The sequence below is a fragment of the Sebastes fasciatus genome, chromosome 14, assembly GCF_043250625.1.
Source record: "Sebastes fasciatus isolate fSebFas1 chromosome 14, fSebFas1.pri, whole genome shotgun sequence".
NCBI classification, from domain to species: Eukaryota; Metazoa; Chordata; class Actinopteri; order Perciformes; family Sebastidae; genus Sebastes; species Sebastes fasciatus.
The window spans coordinates 32683772-32708866 of record NC_133808.1 but is presented as its reverse complement, the minus strand read 5'-3'; the positions used below and the strand labels follow the sequence as shown (position 1 = coordinate 32708866).

The 25095-nt window shown below is 42.0% G+C and overlaps 1 protein-coding gene across 2 annotated transcripts; it reads left to right on the top strand.

The window, feature by feature from the left end:
* The first annotated feature begins 894 nt into the window (after positions 1–894).
* On the top strand, positions 895–8456 carry LOC141781985 (alpha-aspartyl dipeptidase). Of its 2 annotated transcripts, XM_074657986.1 has the most exons (8): positions 896–1333; positions 3239–3327; positions 3970–4044; positions 4164–4243; positions 4566–4739; positions 6869–6928; positions 8128–8210; positions 8294–8456. In XM_074657986.1, the coding sequence occupies exons 1-8, from the start codon at positions 1239–1241 to the stop codon at positions 8352–8354; spliced, it is 717 nt and encodes a 238-aa protein (XP_074514087.1). In that variant the 5' UTR covers positions 896–1238; the 3' UTR covers positions 8355–8456. The 2 variants fall into 2 exon arrangements, with proteins under 2 accessions (XP_074514088.1, XP_074514087.1); XM_074657987.1 differs by lacking the exon at positions 8128–8210 and having other exon boundaries at positions 895–1333.
* Positions 8457–25095: the final 16639 nt, after the last annotated feature.

The following is a 25095-nucleotide window of genomic DNA, read 5'->3' as shown; positions in this document are numbered from 1 at the left end:
AGCTGCTGCCGCCTGGTGGCCACCAGCTGGAACTGCAGTCAGATGACCGAAACACAAAGCAGAACTGAACAGAACAAAAATAAACAATAAAACTAAAAAGATTATTTTCTGAAACATTCAAACCTAACATTTATTTATTTAACTTTTTTATCAGAAAAGTTCTCGTAAATAAAAAAAATCATAAATCAATTTTTACAATAATAATTCAGCTACTTAATAGTTGGGGTACTATAAATAGTACCACATGATAAAAAAGTACCACATGATAAAAATATTTTTCAGAAGTAAAACTAACAATACTACATGATAAAAATATTTTGACTGTATTAAAACTAACAATACCATATGAAAAAATATTTTTCAGAAGTAAAAGAAACAATAATGCATGATAAAATATTTGTACTGAATTAAAAATAACGATAATACATGATAAAATATCTTTACTGAATTAAAAATAACAATATTGCATGATACAATATTTTTACTGAATTAAAAATAACAATAATACACAATAAAAATATAGTTACTGAATTAAAAATAACAATACCGCATCATAAAAATATTTTTTACTAAATAAAAATAAACAGTACCCCATGATAAATATATTTTTCAGAAGTAAAACTAATAATAATGCATGATAAAAAATATATTCACTGAATTAAAAAGTAACAATTCAGTTGCTGATTAATTTCTGTTGATCGATGAATTGATTAATTCATCGCAGCTCTACTATATATGCACAATTTAATGTTACATTAAAACTGCATTTACTCTCAATTATTGTATTTATCCTTTCTATTATTTTATTAGTTGTTTATGATGACATGGAAATTTGTTTTGATTAATAAAGTTTTATGGAAAAAGTTGTGATGATGCTTTTATTCTGAAAGAATTGTGCCGGAAGTACTAGTCAGCTGTCTGCCGGTGGAAAACAGACAAAACGAAACTAAAGTTTAGATGAAGTTTTAGATTCTGTTAAACTAAACTTGAAGTAGAGAAATTAACCCGAAGTCTGGTGCAGCGACAGAGAGACAGATAGTCTGGCTGCTGCTGCAGTCAGAGCTGCTGTCTGCTGGGCCGGAATAGTGTTATCAGCATCAGGTGATTACAGCGGGTTTACAGCCCGTCAGAGAGCTGCAGGTAGCCGGACTCTGGACTCCGGACTCTGGACTGCTGGTGCAGGTTCTGTGCAGCTGATCAGAGTCAGTGTGTGAGTCTGTGTGTGTTCCTGTCCAGAGATGAAGAAGAGACTCCTGCTAGTGTCCAACTCCACTCTGCACGGCAGCGGCTACCTGGAGCACTGTCAGCAGCACATCACATGCTTCTTCGGAAAGTAAGTTAACTGTCATTCATTCAGTCAAGGATCGCAGGAGGCGCGTAAAAGGCACTTAAAATGGTACGTTAAAGGCGCGTAAAAGGCACTTAAAATGGTGCGTAAAAGGCGCGTAAAAGGCACCTAAAATGGTGCGTAAAAGGCACCTAAAATGGTGCGTAAAAGGCGCGTAAAAGGCACCTAAAATGGTGCGTTAAAGATGCGTACAAGGTGCGCATTCCTGCAATATAACTCTGACACTACCTGGACAGGTTTCCATTATAAAGATAAAAGCTTTACTGAGGCTGTTATATTATATATATAAACTGGGAAAAAAAAGTTCGTAAGCATCTCCCTCACTGGTAAAACAAGGCTTGTCATCATTGAAGGCCATCTCAATGCAGTGAGATATCAGGATGAGATTCTGCAGCCAGTGGTGATCCCATATCTCCACAATCTGGGACCTAACTTCATCCTCCAAGATGACAACGCCCCCCCCCCCCACAGAGCCAGGGTTGTCACAGACTACCTCCACAATGTGGGAGTAGAGAGAATGGAACGGCCTGCCAAGAGTCCAGACCTCAACCCAATTCAACACTTGTAGGATCAGCTTGGGCGTGCTGTACGTGTTAGAGTGACCAACACAACCACGCTGGCTGACCTGCAACCAATCCTGGTTGTGGAATGGAACGCCATCCCACAGCAACGTGTGACCAGGTTGGTGACCAGCATGAGGAGGAGGTGCCAGGCTGTTGTGGCTGCGTATGGATCTTCCACCTCTACTGAGGCTCCTGACGGTGGATTCAATCAATCAATATGTCTTGTTTGTTCCTTGTTACTGATAGAGAGTTCAATCATCCACCAAACAACTCAAAACAAGAGTCAACACCAACAGGAGAATACACTGTTTACCATTGACGGAGCATTTTGGAAAATTTTTCTTGGGCGCTACCCACATAATCAGCTGTGCTGCTCATCCCACAAATGCATGATCCATAAATAATCACACAAATGCTAGTAACAACAACAACAAACACAAGTTTCCGAACTTTCCCCCCCCAGTTTATATATATATATATATATACATATATATATATATATATTAGATGTTGCCTTGTTATGTTCCAGTCCAGTTTGTTTTTAATCACTACATAGTATAATTTATAAATTTGTGTGGAAGTATAACTTACTTGTGGTCAAATATGGAGGACAGAACCTGCCAAAATAAAAAATAAATGACTCGAATAAATAAATGAATAAATAAGTCATTAAATGTAGCAAAAATAATATTAAAACTATATGTAGCCATTAATTATTATTTGTTTTTGGCATAATGAGGCACAAATGCATAAAGAAATGTAAAAAGAAAATAATACAGAAATAAATAAGTTTGGGGAAATAAATAAGGGGTGAAATGCAAAGGGAAAATCATGAATACATAAATAAATAAACACATAAATAAATAGATAAATAAATACATTTAAAAATAAAATAAATAAATACAAAAAGTAAATATTTTATTCAAATAAAATGTGATAAAATATATAAATGAATAATTAAATAAATATAATTAAAAATAAATAATTACATTTAAAATAAATATAAAAAATAAATGCAAAAATAAATAAATACATTTAAAATAAATATAAAATAAATAAATGTATAAATACATAAATAAATACATTTAAAATAAATAAATTATTAAAAAAATAATAAAAATAAGTATATAAAAAAAATAGGGAAAATGAAACAAGAGAAAATAAATAAATAAAGAAGTGAACTTATCTTAGTCGCTGCAGGTCTTTGGGAGGTTTCACTCCTGAGTTTGGTGTGAACAGACTTCTGATTATTCTTCATCATCATGTTTCTATAATAAAATCTTATCTGATATTAATAAAGACAGTTTGTGTTTTCTGTGTGTTTCAGAGATGTAAAGAGAGTTCTGTTTGTTCCGTACGCTCTCCATGACAGAGACGCCTACACCAAGACTGCCAGGGACAAGTTTAAGACTCTGGGTACGTCTCTCTCTTAAGTCTCTCTCTGTGTGTCTCATTATCAATATCAGGACATATTATTTATATCAATATTACTAAATATACAAATATTACTATTACAGCAAAATATACACAGCTGACCAGCCTGACATTATCGGAAACTATAACTATATTTTCTATAAATATTCAAAGTATTTCTTATTGAGCTCCTATATATATATATATATATTCTATGTATTTTGAATAGTATATGACTAGGTATTTTGCTGTGTATTCTTTATTTATTTTCTCATGTGTTTTTTCTGTATTTTTGTATTTGTATTTTGGATGTTTTGTCTGTATTTTCTGTATGTTTTTCTATGTATTTGTATTTATTTTTGTAAGTATTTTCTTAGTTTTTTTTCTCTTTGGTTTTGGCATTTTTTTGGTATGTATTTCTGTATTTGCATGTATATATTTGAGTTGATGGTTGAGTATCTTGTTTAATCCAATACAACAGCCCTAATATAATAACCTCATTATAAAACAGTTCAACCACACCTCTGTAAACTGATATTAATTATATTATATTATAACCTCCATGAAGGGCGATACTGTGTGTTACAGGACTGCAGTAACTGACTGTACCTAATAAAGTGGTGCATGTGTTTTTGGCCCCTGCAGGTTACGAGGTGGACGGCATCCACGAGGCCTCGGACCCCGTCGACGCCGTGCGTAAGGCTGAGGGCATTTTTATAGGTGAGGGAGGGTTGATGGTTCGATGGTTATTACTAGACTTTGGACAGAATATATTATGCAAATATATAATCTAGATAATCCTGTCCTGTAGATAATAGATATTAATGTGTTTTTTGCAGGAGGAGGAAACACGTTCCGGCTGTTGAAGAGTCTCTATGACAACCAGGTGGTGGCAGAGATCAGGAGGAGAGTGCTGGAGGTGAACCACAACACTGAAACCTGAAACCTGTCTGACACATCAGCTCATTACACATTTATGTGTCTATCTGCGTACACGTCAGCCCAGAAATGTTTAGAAACAGAGACATCGACTACGTTTACATGCACAAAATATTCAGTTTATTTTGCTCTTATTCTGAAAAAGACATTATTCCTAATAACATGCATCCCAAATCCCAATCAAATCCACTTTATTGTCATATTTGGAATAATAATGTAATATTAGTGTGCATGTAAACATCGTCACTATTCTAGTAAACAATAATAACCAGCTACTGTACGTCCCCCCCCCCCCGGTCCAGGACGGCGTCCCCTACATGGGCTCCAGCGCCGGCACCAACGTGGCCACCGTCAGCATCAACACCACCAACGACATGCCCATCGTCTACCCGCCGTCCTTCAACGCCATCGGCCTCGTCCCCTTCAACATCAACCCGCACTACCTGGACACCGACCGCAACAGCCGCCACATGGGAGTGAGTCACAAAACCGCCGTCTCCGTTTAATGAGAGCAGACTTTAGAGGACAAATAGGTACGTTTAGAGAGTTGCCGCACGCTGTTCTCAGTCCTGGCCGTCAGTGGTGGAAAGTAACTATCACAAATTTGTATGGAGGACGGAACCTGCCAAATTAAAAAAATAAATAAATGAATGACTCAATAAATAAATATGTCATTAAATATAGCAAAAATAATATAAAAAATGAATAAAGACATTAATTAATTGATAAGATGTGACATAAATTTATATTTCTGTTTTAATTTGTGTTTTTATTTTATCTTTGTATTAATTCCCTTTTTATTTACTCTTCTGTTTAATTTTACCTTTTATTTTTTATATATTATTATTATTATATTTATTTCTAAATGTATTTATACATTTATTTATTTATTTCTGCACGATTTTCCCTTTGCATTTCACCTCTTATTTACTGCACAATGAGTACTTTTACTGTTGTACAATGAGTACTTTTACTGTTGTACAATGAGTACTTTTACTGTTGTACAATGAGTACTTTTACTGTTGTACAATGAGTACTTTTACTGTTGTACAATGAGTACTTTTACTGTTGTACAATGAGTACTTTTACTGTTGTACAATGAGTACTTTTACTGTTGTACAATGAGTACTTTTACTGTTGTACAATGAGTACTTTTACTGTTGTACAATGAGTACTTTTACTGCATGAGGCTGACAATATTGCTGTACATTTACTGCACAATGAGTACTTTTACTTTCGCAATACGTTTTTTTACTGCATGAAGCTGAGAAGACTTCTGTAGTTTTACTGCACAATGAGAATGCTGCTGCACATTTACTACTTACTACTGGTACATTTTACTGATAGTACATTTACTTGAGTAGGATCTTGACTGCGGGACTTGTACTTGTACTGGAGTACTTCTGCGTTCTTGTATTGGTGTTTCCTCACTTAGAGAGGCTCAGTAACAACAGGGAGGACTTTAATACTGATGGAAACTGTACTGTGTAGATAAGGATGCAGTAAAACACGGAGAATCTCAACGTTGTACTCTTTGTGTAGCCTGCTGATTGGTGGATTACCGTCCGTATCAGTTACGCTCCTTTTATTAGTCCCCCGGGTCACATAAGAGCCGGGTCTGTGATGACAGACTTCATGTCAGCAGCTGTGAAGTATTTAAAGTGTAACGTCGTAGTAAACAACGACTAGCTCGATGTTCCTCTCCTGCCGGAGGAAGTTATTCAACATGTGAAGCTGTGCAAACTGCCGAGGTCGACAAAAGGAAACGCAGCGTCAGCAAACTGAAATAAAGCTCCTGATGTTTTGACAGTTAGGAGGTTTTTACGGTTCACAGTCTGAATATTTTATGAACGGGAGCCTCGACGGTACAAACCAGCCGTCCCGTGATTCTCTGCTGACTCAGAATCCTGTCTAGACACGATATTATCTCAGTAATTACTCAAACATGACGGGCGTTTTACAACAGATTTATTGTAATTAGCTGCTAATAATCATTTTCATTATCAATTAATTAATTTTTTAGAGCCTGAGGTGACATTGAGGTGGCGCATAGACTCATCTGAGTCTGTGTGGAGGTAGAAGGAAGTTACCGCTTTTATTTTTATAGTAACGTGACATCATATCCGTTCCGTATCCGTCAACCAAAACAAACCTCAGAGAGTCTAAAACGTTGGAGGGTCTGCGTGGATACGACCTGCACCCTCCCATGTTAAATCCAGCGTGGTAAACACTACACATCCAGTAAAGGATGGAAACACTTTGGGTTTCACACATTGACAGGAAAAGCAGAGCTAGACAGAGCAGAGCTAAAGCTGCACGCTAACTCTGTCACGGACAGGAAGCGTCATCGTATCGTTACTGCAGAACTTGCCTTCATGTTTCATCAGTTTTCTTCAGTATCACAGTGATCCAGTGAGAGTAGTCTGTACATCCACTGCAGACAGGAGCTGATCCCAGGTCAGTCAGCTCTCTGTAATGGAGACACACATTACAAAAAATTTAAACAAGTATAGACCAAAAAAACGAGGCTCCATGGTAACGTTATACTTCCTGTTTGCATCCTCCAAAGCATTATGGGAATTGTTGTTTTGTTGCTCTTGTGCAGGAGACCAGAGAGCAGAGGATCACCCAGTACCATGAGGAACCTGATACTCCATGTGTCCTGGTAAGATGGGACTTTATCCTTCATTTCACTTGTAAATCCAAACTAGGGATGCACCGATACCACTTTATCTCAGACCGAGTACAAGTACTTACATTTGGGTACTCTCCGATACCGAGTACCGATACGAGTACTTCTCTGTGCCTAAAGAGCCTCGTTAACAGCCAGCTGGAGGGTGTGAGCGACACACGGCAGGCTGGGGAGTCCTGCATACGAGGCGGTGCGCCGCCACCGGCTCTAGGTCGGCTTGGAAAGGCTCGGGGTGAAGGTGGCTCTCGACTGCAGCTTTACAGCGCTCCCCGCCTGGACCTCGCCGCACCGTGACAGGGCTCCATGCTCCCGGTGCGACTGTCGACCGGGGTGGACTGTCCTCAGTGCGCCCCAACCGCGTTGTGTTGCGGCCCACGTAAAAGGCGCCAGGGGTCAGCGGCGATGTTGGCAACCCACCGTCATAGGGTGCAAGCAAAACCCCGTGGCGCAATGAAAGTGAGGGCCGGCGCGCGCCGGCTGAGGTGGGATCCCATTCCCCAGTGGGGTCGGGCGCACCACCGGCCCGTTTCGCCTGCACCGTCGGGGAGGTGGAGCGTGAGCGATAGGACCCGAAAGATGGTGACGAGAACAGGCTACAAGCCTACTGTACGGGCAACGGACAGTGACCCCTCCCTACCAGAGAACCTCAACACCTTTTACTCTCGGTTTGAGATTACAGACAACAGAGCAGCACAAACGCGGGAACTGTCTCCCACCAACCGGGCGCTGCAGCTGACCGCAGACAGCATGAAGATACTGGTATCGGGTATCGGTGCATCCCTAATCCAAATTCAATTCTATCTCCATGTTTACCTTTAAATTCAGTATAATGTACATTTCTACTACACTTTTGCGTTTGCTTCCATTATTTAAGAAGTTTAGATTTTAAAATCAATAGTTAAGATCAGGGTAAGAAAACCGTTGTAGGGCTTAAATAAAGAAAAATGAAGGAATGTGATGGTTAGGAAACCCCAACAGGAAACTGGTGCGGAGGGGTGATGTGTCTACAGGGTTAGGGTAAGAACATCAGGGTAAGCCAATCAGAGGCAGAGTTGGGCGGATCATGACTTCACCGTGGTAGGAAAGAAAAGACCTGCCATCTGGGAGACCTGCTAGCTTTAGCCTCAGTCTGTTAGCATGATACCGTGACTAGTAATGCTGTGCATTGTCAGGGTCTGAGGGAGGGCTCCCTGCTGCTGGTGGAGGGGAACAAAGCCACACTACTGGGAACCACCAAGGCCAGACTTTTCAGCAGGTCAGTCCACTGAGAACCTGAGATCACACCAGTAACACCAGTTAACGACTGTTACAATGATGTGCTTTAATTGTGTGTTTTAGGGGAAAGCCCTCAGTGGAGTACGACCCAGGTAGTGACCTCAGCTACCTGCTGACACATTGACCAATCAGAGGGGAACAGGACATGAAGGTCTCACCCTTTCAACATGGTTGACAGAATATTGTTCTGGTCAAAACTGAATAAACATTTTAACGTGTCTGTGAATATGTTTTCTGACTTTACTCAAGTTTGTTACTCGCTGCCGTCGCCGCCACTCTCTCTCTTTTTCTTGCTTCACCACTCATTTCCCGCGTGCACACACATTCGACTCTTACAACAACTGCTCTAGAGAGAGACATTTGCGTTTTTACATCAGCCACCGGAGTTCTTCCACACACTTGGCACACGGGAGAAGCTTCAGTTGGTTGCAATCTGCAACCTCACCTCCAGATCCTACACACTGCTCCTTTGAGTCATATTTTTAATGCAGATGTTGGTGGATCTTGTTGGGTCTCTAAACGAAGGTGTACGGTCTAAGACCTGCTCTTTATATAAAGCGTCTTGAGATAACTTCTGTTGTGATTTGATGCTATACAAAAATAAATTGAATTGAATTGAATACTTGTAATGGATTATATCAGCCTCAAACAATCTTGTCATTTTAACTTCACGTGGTGTTACTGGTAAAGTCAGGGGTGGACTTTACCATTAGTAGAGGTATACAATTGCCTGTGGCCCCCAACTAACGGCGTCCCTAACAGATATAGATTTATTATAACTAGGGATGCACCGATACTGTGCTCATGTACTCGTACTCGCAAAATGGCTCCGATACAACGGCACCGATACCACTTTACGATGGTGCGCCCGAACCCGCTGGGCCGGGATCCCACCTCAACCGGCCCTCACTTTCATTGCGCCACGGGGTTTTGCTTGCAACCTCTGACTCGCGCGTGCGTTAGACTCCTTGGTCCGTGTTTCAAGACGGGTCGGGTGGGTTGCCGACAACGCCACAGACCCTTGGCGCCTTTTATGTGGGCCGAGCCCCGATCTAGATGCACGACGTGGTCGGGGCGCACTGAAAAACAGTGCGCCCCGGTCGACAGTCGCACCGGGAGCAGGGAGCCCCATCCGGACGGGGAGCGCTGTAAAGCTGCGGCCGCGAGCCACCTTCGCCCCGAGCCTTTCCAAGCCGACCTAGAGCCGGTCACGGCGCACCGCCTCGTATGCGGGACTCCCCAGCCTGCCGTGTGTCGCTCACACCCTCCAGCTGGCTGTTAACAAGGGTCTTTTGGCTCAGAGAAGTACTCATATCGGTACTCGGTATCGGCGAGTACCCAGATGTAAGTACTTGTACTCGTACTTGTACTTGTCTGAAAAAAAGTGGTATTGGTGCATCCCTAATTTAAACCTTTCAATATAAAATATATAAAATTCTGTACTATTCTAACTTGTGAAAAGCCCTCAAAGCAAACTTCCTTTATCATTGTCAGTGTGTACGTAGTATCCAGCCTCCTCCTTCACCCACTGAGCGAGTCAAACCAAGTCATTTGCCTGCAGGGACGCATTTCTGTGTAATTGAGTTTGACCTTCAAAGTTGACAAACTAAAAATACACAGGACAGAATGTTCTAGTTGAAAATAATTACAGACTATGAGCACGTCTGGGAAAAGCCTGGCATCATTCACTTTCAGGGTGAAGTGAAGGGCAAATTAAGTTCTTGCAAATTAAGGTGAGCTAAGGTGAAAAATCATGCAATTTAACATTTCCATATTCATCAGCAAACATACATGTATGTCTCTGTGAACAAGGTTGAAAATCCTGGCATCAGTGACCCCCTCACAAAATAGTCTCTAGTTGTATCAGGTAGGCACTGACAATCGACCTACTTGAACAACGGCCCTGAGAGCTCAACGCATTGCAAATTAAGAAAACACATGCATAGACACAACACAAGCAAATGAAAAAACATCTTCATCAACTTCACGACGCACAAAAACATCAATTTGACGACATATGCGCAGACTAGTGAGACTAGAATAACCCCAACCTCATGGTTGTACGCCTCCGCCAACCACTCAAGTTACCGTTTACATCCATGTCTGTCCAAAATGTCACCACTCAACACGTTCTCATCCCAAGCATCCAACACAAGCAAATGAAGGAACATCTTCAACAACTTGACGACACTTGCGCAGCATTTAGAAAACATCTTCACCAACTAATCACTTTTTAGCGTCTCCTGGAAACAGTTTCCGTTGTGGTGTAGGCTTCTCTATTTTCAACGCTTTGTCTAAATGGTGCACATTTTGTCAAATTGATGTTTTTCGTGTGTCGTCAAGTTGGTGAAGATGCGTCCTCATTTGTACGTGTTGTGTTCATTTGCATGTGAACTCTCACTGCCTCTGTATAATTGCCACTTTAGTATGAGGAAATTTTGTCTGGTGCCAACCTGTCACTCAGAGTTTTTTAATAATACTTTGGCATTTCTGAGACACACCCATCTGTTAACCCTCTGAGACCTGAGGGATCGCGAGTGATCCTGACCCACTTTACTGTCTTTCAGAGCCTCTAGCAGGTTCAGTTTTAGAGCTACAGTGAAGGTACAGATATCATTTGAAACTAAAACCTAAGGAACACACAGGTACCAACCATGTCATGTTAGCTTGTTGGGAAGGAGGCTAAATAACGCTACAAAGTTAGGCTACATTTTGGCGAGGAAAAACTGGCATGGCCAATTTCCTTTGACCTCTGACTTCAAGATCAGTGAATGTAAATGGGTTCTATGGGTACCCCACGAGTCTCCCCTTTACAGACATGCCCACTTTATGATAATCACATGCAGTTATTTCAATGCAGTATAAATGTGTTATTGTCTCCTATTCTAAAATGGTGTGTTTGAATATTTCTGCATGCTGGGGTCCCGTATCACTGTAAAGCTGAGACTCTTGTGGATCCAATGAGCCCAACTGTATTCATGTGTGATGATGTCAGTCCCCATAGGAGACATTTCATTGACCTCACTATAAAATGACCTCTGGTGACCTTTAGGATAATCACAGCCTCATGAAACTTTACAGCCACAAACTAGAGACCTAGAGCATTCAGAGGATGGATGGATCAAACTAGAGACCTAGAGCATTCAGAGGATGGATGGATCAAACTAGAGACCTAGAGCATTCAGAGGATGGATGGATCAAACTAGAGACCTAGAGCATTCAGAGGATGGATGGATCAGACTAGAGACCTAGAGCATTCAGAGGATGGATGGATCAAACTAGAGACCTAGAGCATTCAGAGTATGGATGGATGGATCAAACTAGAGACCTAGAGCATTCAGAGGATGGATGGATCAAACTAGAGACCTAGAGCATTCAGAGGATGGATGGATCAGACTAGAGACCTAGAGCATTCAGAGGATGGATGGATCAGACTAGAGACCTAGAGCATTCAGAGGATGGATGGATGGATCAAACTAGAGACCTAGAGCATTCAGAGGATGGATGGATCAAACTAGAGACCTAGAGCATTCAGAGGATGGATGGATGGATCAAACTAGAGACCTAGAGCATTCAGAGGATGGATGGATCAAACTAGAGACCTAGAGCATTCAGAGGATGGATGGATCAAACTAGAGACCTAGAGCATTCAGAGGATGGATGGATCAGACTAGAGACCTAGAGCATTCAGAGGATGGATGGATCAAACTAGAGACCTAGAGCATTCAGAGGATGGATGGATCAGACTAGAGACCTAGAGCATTCAGAGGATGGATGGATCAAACTAGAGACCTAGAGCATTCAGAGGATGGATGGATCAGACTAGAGACCTAGAGCATTCAGAGGATGGATGGATCAGACTAGAGACCTAGAGCATTCAGAGGATGGATGGATGGATCAAACTAGAGACCTAGAGCATTCAGAGGATGGATGGATCAAACTAGAGACCTAGAGCATTCAGAGGATGGATGGATGGATCAAACTAGAGACCTAGAGCATTCAGAGGATGGATGGATCAAACTAGAGACCTAGAGCATTCAGAGGATGGATGGATCAAACTAGAGACCTAGAGCATTCAGAGGATGGATGGATCAGACTAGAGACCTAGAGCATTCAGAGGATGGATGGATCAAACTAGAGACCTAGAGCATTCAGAGGATGGATGGATCAGACTAGAGACCTAGAGCATTCAGAGGATGGATGGATCAAACTAGAGACCTAGAGCATTCAGAGGATGGATGGATCAGACTAGAGACCTAGAGCATTCAGAGGATGGATGGATCAAACTAGAGACCTAGAGCATTCAGAGGATGGATGGATGGATCAAACTAGAGACCTAGAGCATTCAGAGGATGGATGGATCAAACTAGAGACCTAGAGCATTCAGAGGATGGATGGATGGATCAAACTAGAGACCTAGAGCATTCAGAGGATGGATGGATGGATCAAACTAGAGACCTAGAGCATTCAGAGGATGGATGGATCAAACTAGAGACCTAGAGCATTCAGAGGATGGATGGATCAAACTAGAGACCTAGAGCATTCAGAGGATGGATGGATCAGACTAGAGACCTAGAGCATTCAGAGGATGGATGGATCAAACTAGAGACCTAGAGCATTCAGAGGATGGATGGATCAGACTAGAGACCTAGAGCATTCAGAGGATGGATGGATCAAACTAGAGACCTAGAGCATTCAGAGGATTGATGGATCAAACTAGAGACCTAGAGCATTCAGAGGATGGATGGATCAGACTAGAGACCTAGAGCATTCAGAGGATGGATGGATCAAACTAGAGACCTAGAGCATTCAGAGGATGGATGGATCAGACTAGAGACCTAGAGCATTCAGAGGATGGATGGATCAAACTAGAGACCTAGAGCATTCAGAGGATGGATGGATCAGACTAGAGACCTAGAGCATTCAGAGGATGGATGGATCAGACTAGAGACCTAGAGCATTCAGAGGATGGATGGATGGATCAAACTAGAGACCTAGAGCATTCAGAGGATGGATGGATCAAACTAGAGACCTAGAGCATTCAGAGGATGGATGGATGGATCAAACTAGAGACCTAGAGCATTCAGAGGATGGATGGATCAAACTAGAGACCTAGAGCATTCAGAGGATGGATGGCTTTCCTAGCTAGATTGACAATAAGGGGGTTTCTGAGCAGTTTACACAACACAAGTACTCGCCATCTAATTGCAGGAAAATGCAATTCTTGCAGAAATCTCCAAATGTCAAAGGTTTTGATCCCAAATCACAGCATGTCTTTTTCTATGGTGTTCCTCAAGGTCTTGGTGTCTTAATGTGGTATTTTGGAGGGATTATTGATCATTTCTATCAATTCTCCAGTGTTAAAAAATGGTTAAATTTAGCACCAAATCTGTGTAACAAATGGTATCAACACAAAGATTGCTGCAACAACTTATGTGACATAATAGAGCATAGGGATGACCATCAGATACTTCTATCATAATGTTCGAAGCCCTTACACACTTTCCCAACTTCTTTTAATTAATTAATTCATGTTTATTTCTGATTTATGACTAGACCCACGGCCTCAGACTTGGAGGTACTGACTCTCAATCCGACCGCTTCACACTCGGCTGCAAGCCGCCCCAGTGCTGCTGAAGGTCACGGTCTGATGAAGGCAACAGAACCACATCATCTGCAAAGAGCAGAGATGCAATTCTGAGGTCCCCAAACTGGAAACTCCCCCCCTCCCGGGGCTGCACCATGAGATACTGTCCATGAAAATCACAAACAGAATCGGTGACAAGGGACAACCCTGGCGAGGCCAACACCCACCGGAAACGTGTTTGACTCTGTGCCGAGTATACGGACACAGCTTTCACTTTGGTTATATAAGGACCGGATGGCACATAGCAATGACCCCTGTACCCCATATTCCCGCAGTACCCCCCACAGGACTCCCCGGGGGACACGGTCGTAAGCCTTCTCTAAGTCCACAAAACACATGTAGACTGGATGGGCAAACTCCCATGACCCCTCTAACAGCCCTGTGAGGGTAAAGATCTGGTCCACTTGTACACGGCCAGGATGGAATCCGCATTGTTCCTCCTGGATCTGAGGTTTGACTATCGGTCGGGGAGGCTGAGCAGTGTGATAATTGGGACACACCATTTTTAAAAACGGGACAACCGGAATTCCTTCTCTTTAGTCTCCCCGAACTCCTCCCACCAAGGTTTTTGCTTTGGTCTCTGCTGCAGCTGCAGCCCTTCTAGCGAACCGGTACCTGTCTGCTGTTTCCAGAGAGCCCTGTGCCAACCAAGCCCAAAACGCCTCCTTCTCCAGCTTGATGGCCTCCTTCACTGCTGATGTCCACCAACAGGTTGCCAACCACAACTCCTAGCTGCCGCTTCCACAATGGAGGTTTTGACCTCCATGTCCACTCGGATTCCATGTCCCTAGCCTCCCCCAGGATGCGTGAAAAATTCTTTTGAAGGTGGGAGTTGAAGACCTTCGTACAGGTGCCTCAGCCAGACGTTCCCAGTTCACCCTCACTACACACGTTTGGGTTATTCTCATAATATTACAACTTTTTTTCTCGTAAAGTTGCGACTTTTTTCTTGTAATATTGTAAACAATGTTGTGCTCTAAACAATTTAACTATGAACACATTGGTTGTATAGCTATAGATGGTGACGACACGGCAAAAAAAGTCACACCCACAAAGCTTGGTCAATGAGACGGGGTCCGTGTTTCAAGACGGGTCAGGTGGATTTCCGCCTCGAACTGAGGACAGTCCGCCCCGGTTGACAGTAAGGCCGGGAGAGAGCGTGCAGTCAACACTGTGGCTTGCTGGCCTACTGTAATGACCATGGCCCTCTGTGTACTTTGTAGTCAACATGACACTGATTATTATTAGGTTAATTAAGTGAGATTGTAAGCATTCATTATGTTAAATGAAATAAGATAATTAGGCTATTATAAAATCAAATCAAATCAAATCAAATCAATTTATTTTTGTATAGCGTCAAATCACAACAGAAGTTATCTCAAGACGCTTTATATGTAGAGCAGGTCTATGACCGTACACCATAGTTTTGAGACCCAACAGGATCCACCAAGCGCACTGTGGCCAGGAAAAACTCCCCGATTACTGGGAAGAAACCTGGAGCAGAACCGGGCGCAGGGCGGGCGGCCATCTGCCGAGACCGGCTGGGGGGACAGATAGATAGAGTGAGAGAGAGAGAGAGAGAGAGAGAGATAGAGAGAGAGAGATATAGAAGCAGCCACAATAGCAGTCTAGCAGCTGTAATAACTAATACAAGTAGGGCTGATAACACAAAACCAATAGTGGTGGATGGAAAGAGTGATAATACAACTATCGGAAAGCCAGCACTGTCCAGCATCTCTCCTCAGTACGTCCATGTGTGTTGGTGTGGGACGTCCCTGCGATTGATGCCCGTGCGTTGGTTCCTGCAGCATCAGCATGCTTGCTGGGAGCTCTTGATGTCTTTGGCAGTGATTGAGAAGTGTTATTCTCCAGGCTGCCACATTGTCATTAGGTGTTGGAAATCCCTCGTTAGCATTGGTAGTCCCTCGTACAGACGTAGTTAATTAGGGATGGTAGCAGTTGGTGTCAAGCAGGCACCGACGCGGCAGCAGATGCAGCCACAATACCGGAGACCACCAAGATCCAGGTGAAACCCTGTTCCAAGTGTACCCATGCTCCAGGTATAACCTCGCTCCCTGGTGTGATCCCGCTCCAGGTATGACCTCGCTCCAGGTGTGACCCCGCTCCACGGTTAGCTGCGAGACAAGGAGGCACAAGGACTCCCGGGAAGGAATGAAGTTAGTAACAACATGGACATGGGACATGAGTATATACAGAAGGAGAGGGGAGCTCAGTGTGTCATAGGAAGTTCCTTATGACAGTGTGTCATAGGAAGTCCCCCGGCAGTCTATGCCTATAGCAGCTTAAGTATAAGCGTTATCAAAGAGGAAAGTCTTTAGCCTACTCTTAAATGTAGAGACGGTGTCTGCCTCCCGGACTGAAACTGGGAGCTGGTTCCAGAGAAGAGGAGCTTGATAGCTGAAGGCTCTGGCTCCCATTCTACGTTTGGAGACTCTAGGAACCTCAAGTAACCCTGCATTCTGTGAGCGCAGTGCTCTAGTGGGGTAGTAGGGTACTATGAGCTCTTTAAGATATGATGGGGCCTGACCGTTTAGCGCTTTGTAGGTGAGGAGGACGATTTTAAAATCTATTCTGGATTTTACAGGCAGCCAGTGCAGAGAAGCTAATACAGGCGTAATATGATCTCTTTTTCTAGTTCTAGTCAGTACACGTGCTGCAGCATTCTGGATCAACTGGAGAGTCTTAAGAGACTTATTGGAGCAGCCTGATAATAAGGAATTGCAGTAATCGAGTCTAGAGGTAACAAATGCATGGACTAATTTTTCTGCATCATTTTGACACAGGATGTGCCTGATCTTCACAATGTTACGTAGATGAAAGAAGGCAGTCCGTGAGGTTTGTTTTATGTGAGAGTTAAAGGACATATCCTGGTCGAAGACAACTCCCAGATTCCTTACGGTGGTGCTGGAGGCCAGGGCAATGCCATCTAAAGTAACTATATCATTAGATAATTTGTTTCGGAGGTGCTCAGGGCCTAGTACAATAACTTCAGTTTTGTCTGAGTTTAACATCAGGAAATTGCAGGTCATCCAGGTTTTTATGTCCTTAAGGCATGCTTGAAGTTTAGTTAACTGGTTTGTTTCGCCTGGCTTGATTGATAGATATAATTGAGTATCATCTGCATAACAATGAAAGTTTATGGAGTGTTTTCTAATAACATTGCCTAAGGGAAGCATATATAAGGTAAATAGAATTGGTCCAAGTACAGAACCCTGTGGAACTCCGTGACTAACTTTGGCGTACATGGAGGACTCATCGTTGACATGTACAAACTGAGATCGATCTGATAAATAGGACTTAAACCAACTTAGTGCAGTTCCTTTAATGCCAATTAAATGTTCCAGTCTTTGTAATAGGATGTCATGGTCAATGGTGTCGAAAGCAGCACTGAGATCTAGCAAGACAAGTACAGAGACAAGTCCTTTGTCCGATGCCATTAGAAGGTCATTTGTAATTTTCACTAGTGCTGTCTCTGTGCTATGGTGCACTCTAAATCCTGACTGATAATCCTCCAATAAATGATTGTTCTGTAGAAAGTCACACAGCTGACTGGCAACTACTTTCTCGAGTATTTTGGAGGTAAAGGGAAGGTTAGATATAGGTCTATAGTTGGCTAGGACCTCTGGATCAAGAGTGGGTTTTTTAAGAAGAGGTTTAATTACAGCTACTTTAAAGGACTGTGGTACATAGCCTGTTAGTAAAGACACATTGATCATATCCAGTAAAGAGGTGCTAACTAGAGGTAAAACTTCTTTAAGCAGTTTAGTTGGGATGGGGTCTAGGAGACAGGTAGATGATTTAGATGAGGAGATCAGTGAGGTTAATTTGTGGAGATCGATAGGAGAAAAGCAGTCTAAATATATATCAGGTTGTACAGCTGTTTCTAAGGTTCCTAAGTTTGAGGATAAATTGGTACCAGTTGACGGTAGGAGGTGATTAATTTTGTCTCTAATAGTTATGATTTTATCATTAAAGAAACTCATGAAGTCACTACTACTGAGGGTTGTAGGAATACATGGCTCAATAGAGCTGTGACTTTCTGTCAGCCTGGCTACAGTGCTGAATAGAAACCTAGGGTTGTTCTTATTTTTCTCTATTAATGATGAGTAATGGGCTGCTCTGGCATCACAGAGAGCCTTCCTATATGTTTTAAGACTATCTTGCCAGACTAAATGAGATTCTTCCTGTTTGGTGGAACGCCATATCCTTTCCAGTTTCCTCGATGCTTGCTTTAGTTTGCGTGTTTGAGGGTTATACCATGGAGCTGACTTCCTTTGTTTTACTAACTTCTTTTTTAGAGGGGCAACAGAATCAAGTGTGACTCGCAGTGAGTCTGTAGCACTATCTACAAGATGATCAATTTGGGTAGGGCTAAAATTAACATACGAGTCCTCTGTTATATTGAGACATGGTATTGAATTTAATGCTGATGGAATCGCTTCCTTAAATTTAGCTACAACACTATCGGATAGACATCTAGTGTACACACTTTTCTCTGATGGTGTATAGTCTAGTAATAAGAATTCAAAAGTGATTAAATAATGGTCTGATAAAAGAGAGTTCTGTGGAAAAACAATGAAATGTTCAATTTCAACGCCATATGACATAACAAGGTCGAGGGTGTGGTTAAAGCGGTGAGTGGGTTTATGCACGTTCTGCGAGAAACCAATTGAATCTAATAAAGAGATAAACGCAGTACTGAGGCTATCATTATCAACGTCCACATGAATATTAAAATCACCTACTATAATGACTTTATCTGTTTTCAGGACTAGGCTTGATAGAAACTCTGAGAATTCAGATAGAAATTCAGAATATGGGCCTGGAGCGCGGTACACTATAACAAAGAGAATTGGCTGTAGTGCTTTCCAGGTTGGGTGTGAAAGACTAAGAACAAGGCTTTCAAATGAGTTATAATTTAGTTTAGTTTTAGGGTTTATTAATAGGCTTGAGTCGAAGATGGCTGCAACTCCACCTCCTCGGCCGGTGTCTCGAGGAATGTGAGTATTAATATGACTCGGGGGAGTGGATTCGTTTAGGCTGACATATTCTTCCTGACACAGCCAGGTTTCAGTAAGACAAAATAAATCAATGTGATTATCTGATATTAAATCATTTACTAGTAGAGCTTTAGATGACAGAGATCTGATATTTAAGAGTCCACATTTAATTCTCCTGTTTTGTTGCTTTATTGCAGTGCTAGTGTTAGATTTTATTAGATTATTATGTTTAGCTCCTCTTCTGTTTACTTTTGATTTCATTAATTTAGGTGGGGCAGACACAGTCTCAGTGAGGTTTGGGGTTAAGCTATGGGTGGGTAACTGCTCTAATGGAAGCGCAGAGAAGTGTGTAAGACTACAGCTCTGCGTCCTGGAATGACCTCTGGTTTGTCATGGATTTGTTCCACCAACAATCTTGGTCAGATTTCTGGATAAGAGAGCCGCAATAATTGAGGCTGATATTAAAGGTGTGGCAGCAGCATCTTGACACTTTGAGGTTATCCCATCCCAGATATTACAGCACTCTGATTATTAACTATAAAAGGGTAGACATTTTATATTTGTGAAAGTCATCAGCTTGTTCTTCATCTCTGAGTCGGTCACCGCCTCAGACAAAGGTAATATTTCACCTATTTTAACTTCATCTATTTTTATTTTAGATTTATTTTTTAATAATTTATTCTGTGTTCACAGTTCAGAAAAATTTATTCATAGAGGATATTTTACATTTTGAGAAATATTTTGTGTATTTAATAATTAGTATAACTATGAATAAATCTATCAAATATTATACTATACTAATTATCTATTATACTATACTTTGCTATATTGTACCCATACTATATCGTATTACATCAGATATTCTATTCTATGTTATATTGCTGTACTATATGATATATTATGTCTTATTATTTTTACAACATTTCACCATATACTATATCTCATATCCCATACTATATCATAATTTTCTATTGTGTATTCCATTCTTATTGTAGTGATATAGCGGTAGGTGAGTTTATGTCGGGCCCGGTTTGTTTCGTGCCGCCCCATGAACGACTCTTTCTTATCTTCTATATATTATCGTAGAATTAACAATTCTATTGTTTTGGGTTTAAAGTATTCAGTTAATGTTCCTCTATGAAACTCTCATCCTAATGAAGTTTCTTATTGTCTCAATCAGCACCAATGCTTGTCCATCATTGTCCATGCTTGTTCCTCCTCCAGGAGGGCTTCTGGATGTGGGCTGATTGATCCAGGTTGGACTACACAGGCTGGTATCCAACTGGGCCGGATAACTTTGCAAAGAAGCAGCACTGTCTGGAGATGAATAAAGGTAAAAAAAATACATTTTAAACCTTGTCTTCTAAATAATGCCTGTAAAGTCGTATGCTGCAGTCTGAATGATAAAAAGTTAGACATTAAATGTAAAGTAATCATTGGTTGGAAACTCTCTCTACAGGAACCTACTGGAACGACATGAACTGTACTCATATACGTCCTTACGTGTGCTCCAAAGACTTGCCTTGTTGTGACCGCAACCACTGAGGCCTTCCACCGTCATGATGTCGTCTCACTACAGCTCAATTATAATCTCAATTATTGATTCACTTTCAGTTTGATCAGCAAACACAAGTCGCTCTCTGCATGATTCATTCTCACTTTGTTTATTATCTGACGAGTTATGAAAAGAGTTTTAAAATTAGAAGGAAACTGACTCACTGACCTGGAGTTTATCCTGGACAACTGATGATGGTGATTGAAAAGGGATCAAACATTGACGTCTGTAAACACAAAAGAGAATCAGCTCAAAATGTTTCTACTATGGTCAGTTCAGAAACGTATAAATATAAGTCAAACACTTCAGTTTATATATGTGAATATACCTGTAGTTTATACAGACAAAAATAAATCAGTAATTGGACTTTTATCTAGTAAATAAGACAAAATTAAATACAGATGATATTTAAATACTAAAAACACCTTTTCCATTTTAGTTATCTGAATATTGTCCGTTAGTTAACAGCTTCACACAATGAGTTCCCGCTGAATTGATAAAAATATTAAAACTTAAATGCACTCATTTGCTTTCTCTCTGAGAGTTAGATGTTCAGATCGATACCACTCTTTAGTCTGTACGCTGAATATGAAGCTACGTCGAATAGACCGTTAGCTTAGCTTAGCATAAAGACTGGAAACAGCCAGCTAAAAGGTCCAAATCCACCTACCGGACATGAGTGGTGACGATCTTCTCATCCAAAATGTTGAACAAGTCCTTTAACCAAAACTGAGGTAAATAGAAAATTAAAGTCCATATTTTGTCATAACTTTCTGTGATACAAGAGGAGAATGAACAACTGTAACAACACTTATCGATTTCTTGGGTTTCTACTTTCAAAATGTTTAAAACTTGTGTGATTTTCTCTCTATTGAGCCGATTTCCTTTATAATATAATCAACTAAGCATTCAAAAATAAAAGACATTCCGTCAAACACAGCGTCTGGTTCTGATTTATTCACTTTTGTTTTCCAAAGTGACAAATAATATTATTTTGTGAGCAAGAGTTAAGTTATTAATTTATTGTTGTCTTGTTCGTCTCCGAAACAGTCTGTTTTTCTTTTTGTCCCTGTCAAATATGTGTCAGACTGTCTGAATGAACACCATTGCTGTAGCCTATTTGTTTATTTAATTCCACATCACATTTTTCCCCGGGTCACATGCACCCCACCTGTCGTGCCACAAACTTTGAGAACCACTGGTGCGCATGTGTCATCAAGTTGGTGCCGATGTTTCTTCATTTTCTTGTGTTGTTTCCATTTGCATGTTTTCTTAATTAGCAGGGCGTTGAGCTCTCAGGGCAACTTTGGAATGAGGATATGTTGTCTTGTGCCAGCCTGTCACTCAAAGCTTATTATATAACTTTGGCTTTGCCAAGTTTCAACACACACCCAAACACAGTATGTACAATATTTAGTTTTAATAACACTAACTATAAGATCAACTGTGTCATGTGAATGCAATCTACAATCCACGTGATGGAAAACCACGACCATCGTGCCTGTTCCAAAAAAAACAAACCATGATAACCTGTTGTAATGACTATCGACCAGTCGCTCTCACAGCTAACATCGCAAAGTGTTTTAAATGTTTGGTAATCACCAACATCAAAAGCTCTATCCCCGCTGATCTAGACCAACACCAACACCAGATCAACTGAAGACGCCATCTGTGTGGCTCTCAATGCAGCCCTCTCGCACCTGGAAAAGCCCAACACCTACGTCAGGATGCTCTTCGCTGACTACAGCTCGGCGTTTAATACCATCGTAACAAGCCAGCTGACCAACAATCTCCATACACTAGGACTAACTCCCCACTCAATAACCACCCCCAGTCTGTCAAACTGGGCAAGCACACATCCTCCACCCTCACGCTGAGCAGCGGCATGCCACAGGGCTGTGTGCTGAGCCCCCTCCTTTATGCTTTTTTCACCCACGACTGCCAACCCACCCACAAATCAAACACTATTGTTAAGTTTGCAGACAATTAGACAGTCATTTGTCTCCAGCTTCAAGTTTCTGGGAGTCACCATCTCAGAGGACCTCTTCTGGGCTGACAACACCTCAGCGGTAGTAGGCAAAGCACAGCAACGCCTCTACTTTCTGAGGAGGCTAAGAAGAGCCAACCTACCCCAGAAAAGCTGCTGCTGAACTTCTACAGACGCACCACAGAGAGCATCCTGACCACCTGCATGACAGCCTGGTACAGCAGCTGCACCAAAGCTAAAACAGCACAGGACGTTGTTGGCACTGAGCTGCCAACACTTGACCACCTTCACAACACTCGCTGTCTCAGAAGGGCCAAAAACATCATAAAGGACGTCACTCATACCGGACACAACCTGTTTAAGCTCCTCCCATCAGGCCGGCGCTTCAGATAAATCCGCACAAACAGACTTAAAAACAGCTTTTTACCAACTGCCATAATAAACCTCCTGAACTCTGACGTCTCCTCTGTCTGAGATGAACACGTACAATAAATGGAATGTGCTATATGAATCTACTGTTTACGGACATGTGCAATAACATATGTTGGTCACTTTTGTGCAATAATCTGGCAAAACTGGCATCTCGCCAATATACATATTGTATTTTTATATATTGCACTATCTTTTATATTTATATTGTATTATCTCTTTTTATATTGTTTTTTCATTAGAACCTATGGGATTGTCACAGTCTAATTTCGTTGTACTACACAATGACAATAAAGGGCTTGAATCTTGAATCTTTGCAACTGCAAATATAAAATCTGTTAAAGGAATAGTTTGGGAAATATACGCTAACATGTTTTCTTGCTGAGAGTTAGATGAGAAGTTTGATACAACTCTCATATGAGTCTGTTAAAACAGCCCGTTCTCATTCACAGGGAGCCAAATACCGAGGCTTTGTCACGGTCGTCGGCATTCGGTACCGCCGCACATTATGAAACACACCGGGCGTTCCTTTAACTATAATGTAAACCCATCCGGTGCAACAGTAAAAGCTCCGAGAAGGGATGACGGGAGTGACTGTGGTGATGTAGTTTTATGAGCAAATAGACACACACCGGATGGGATGGAGGGGAGCTGGATGGGTCCAACAAACACAAGGCTTTCATCCAGGAGGACGCTTTTCTGTCCCATGCGTTAAGTTTCACTTTCACGTTACAATCAGCTGTTTGTTCTTTTCCCGTATTCACAATGTTCAGTGTCATTTTCACTGTACAAACAGCAGTTTTAATCCCAATCATGTAGTTCTTTCCTAAACCTAACTATAGTGGTTTTGCTTCCGGTATGTGACGCGTTGGGATGAGAATGTGTTGGTTAAACATGAAGCTGGAGCATCGACTGTCTGAGTCAATCCCCCTGTAGAACCACAACTTGTCCTTTCTGCACTTCAGTTTTTGTACAAATTATCCGTGAGCTATAGAGGTGCTGGTAGTTGTGTGTTTTTACGATGCAACGTAGGTGTGAAGACGGGACGTATGTGGTGACAACAGGACGTAGGTGATGAAAACAGGACGTAGGTGATGACGACAGGACGTAGGTGATGACGACAGGACGTAGGTGATGACGACAGGACGTAGGTGATGACGACAGGACGTAGGTGATGACGACAGGACGTAGGTGATGACGCAGGACGTAGGTGATGACGCAGGACGTAGGTGATGAAAACAGGACGTAGGTGATGACAACAGGACGTAGGTGATGACGACAGGACGTAGGTGATGACGACAGGACGTAGGTGATGACGACAGGACGTAGGTGATGACGACAGGACGTAGGTGATGACGACAGGACGTAGGTGATGACGACAGGACGTAGGTGATGACGACAGGACGTAGGTGATGACGCAGGACGTAGGTGATGACGCAGGACGTAGGTGATGAAAACAGGACGTAGGTGATGACAACAGGACGTAGGTGATGACGACAGGACGTAGGTGATGACGCAGGACGTAGGTGATGACGCAGGACGTAGGTGATGAAAACAGGACGTAGGTGATGACGACAGGACGTAGATGATGACGACAGGACGTAGATGATGACGACAGGACGTAGGTGATGACGACAGGACGTAGGTGATGACAACAGGACGTAGATGATGACGACAGGACGTAGGTGATGACGACAGGACGTAGGTGATGACGACAGGACGTAGGTGATGACAACAGGACGTAGGTGATGACGACAGGACGTAGATGATGACGACAGGACGTAGGTGATGACAACAGGACGTAGATGATGACAACAGGACGTAGATGATGACAACAGGACGTAGGTGATGACAACAGGACGTAGGTGATGACAACAGGACGTAGGTGATGACAACAGGACGTAGGTGATGACAACAGGACGTAGATGATGACAACAGGACGTAGATGATGACGACAGGACGTAGGTGATGACGACAGGACGTAGGTGATGACAACAGGACGTAGATGATGACAACAGGACGTAGATGATGACAACAGGACGTAGATGATGACAACAGGACGTAGATGATGACAACAGGACGTAGGTGATGACAACAGGACGTAGATGATGACGACAGGACGTAGGTGATGACGACAGGACGTAGGTGATGACGACAGGACGTAGGTGATGACAACAGGACGTAGGTGATGACGACAGGACGTAGATGATGACGACAGGACGTAGG

What these genes read in the sequence shown, in the direction of transcription:
- LOC141781985 (XM_074657986.1), top strand. Translation starts at nt 1,239, where the DNA reads ATGAAGAAGAGACTCCTGCTAGTGTCCAACTCCACTCTGCACGGCAGC. An exon ending in GGCTGAGGGCATTTTTATAG is followed by an intron (nt 4,045 to 4,163) that starts GTGAGGGAGGGT and finishes TGTTTTTTGCAG; the next exon opens with GAGGAGGAAACACGTTCCGG. An exon ending in CTGATACTCCATGTGTCCTG is followed by an intron (nt 6,929 to 8,127) that starts GTAAGATGGGAC and finishes GTGCATTGTCAG; the next exon opens with GGTCTGAGGGAGGGCTCCCT.